The sequence below is a fragment of the Penaeus monodon genome, chromosome 28, assembly GCF_015228065.2.
Source record: "Penaeus monodon isolate SGIC_2016 chromosome 28, NSTDA_Pmon_1, whole genome shotgun sequence".
Lineage (NCBI taxonomy): Eukaryota > Metazoa > Arthropoda > Malacostraca > Decapoda > Penaeidae > Penaeus > Penaeus monodon.
The window spans coordinates 25,929,167-25,929,920 of NC_051413.1; the positions used below are offsets into that span (position 1 = coordinate 25,929,167).

General features: G+C 38.1%; 1 protein-coding gene across 1 annotated transcript in view; it reads right to left on the reverse strand.

Annotated features, from left to right (window-relative positions):
* LOC119591440 (BRISC and BRCA1-A complex member 1-like) overlaps positions 1-754 on the reverse strand; it is a gene marked incomplete in the record, with an annotated part of 12,840 nt that overhangs the window by 2,149 nt on the left and 9,937 nt on the right. The window contains 2 exon segments of the mRNA XM_037940180.1: positions 178-317; positions 555-735. Of these exon segments, the coding sequence (XP_037796108.1) occupies positions 178-317; positions 555-735 (321 nt within the window).

Genomic DNA, 754 nt, shown 5'->3' on the forward strand with positions numbered 1-754 from the left:
GGAAAGATATAACTGAGCACAATGCAAGTGATGTAACTGACATGTTTTAATTAAATCATAATCAGAATAACACAGTAATTCAGATGAAAATCTAATCAAAATGAATCAATTACAATTCAATTACAACAAACTCCTAACACGTAACTATGATTTCTAAAATACTATAGTTCAGCTGACCTCACACTTGTTGTCATCACTTGGTGTCTCATGCATATACAAAATATCAAGGAAGTAATGTGGGCTCTGATTCAGGTTGGTAAAGCTTGTTTTACCCGAAAGGAACTGCGGTAAACACTGTGACCTTCCATAGAGCATAACTGAAACAAGAGTAATGGAGTTAATTTGAAATTAATGGTGAGAATATAGTCCATACAGCAATATCACAATACCTATCTTAAACATCAGCAAAGTCAGACCTCAGATTCCTAATTCTGTTTACAAAAGTTTACTTAGATTCATCATCAGGTCCCAAAATTCATCTCAGCTATGATCATAAGCAAAGCATATCTAACACCCATTTGCCCAGCATATCTAACACCCATTTGCCCACTTACTTGTTCTGATGACATAGGGTGGAGGAGCCACAGCTGGGTTAGAGCAATGAGGTACTGACACCTGATTTGCAATGAGGCTAAAGAGATGGCTCAGGTCAAAGTGGGATCCGGAAGTAATGGCTTCTTCCAACTCGTCCAGCTCAGCAATTATGTCTTTTGGGTTACTTGTGAAGTCATGGAGCTGAAAGTCACAGTGAGGA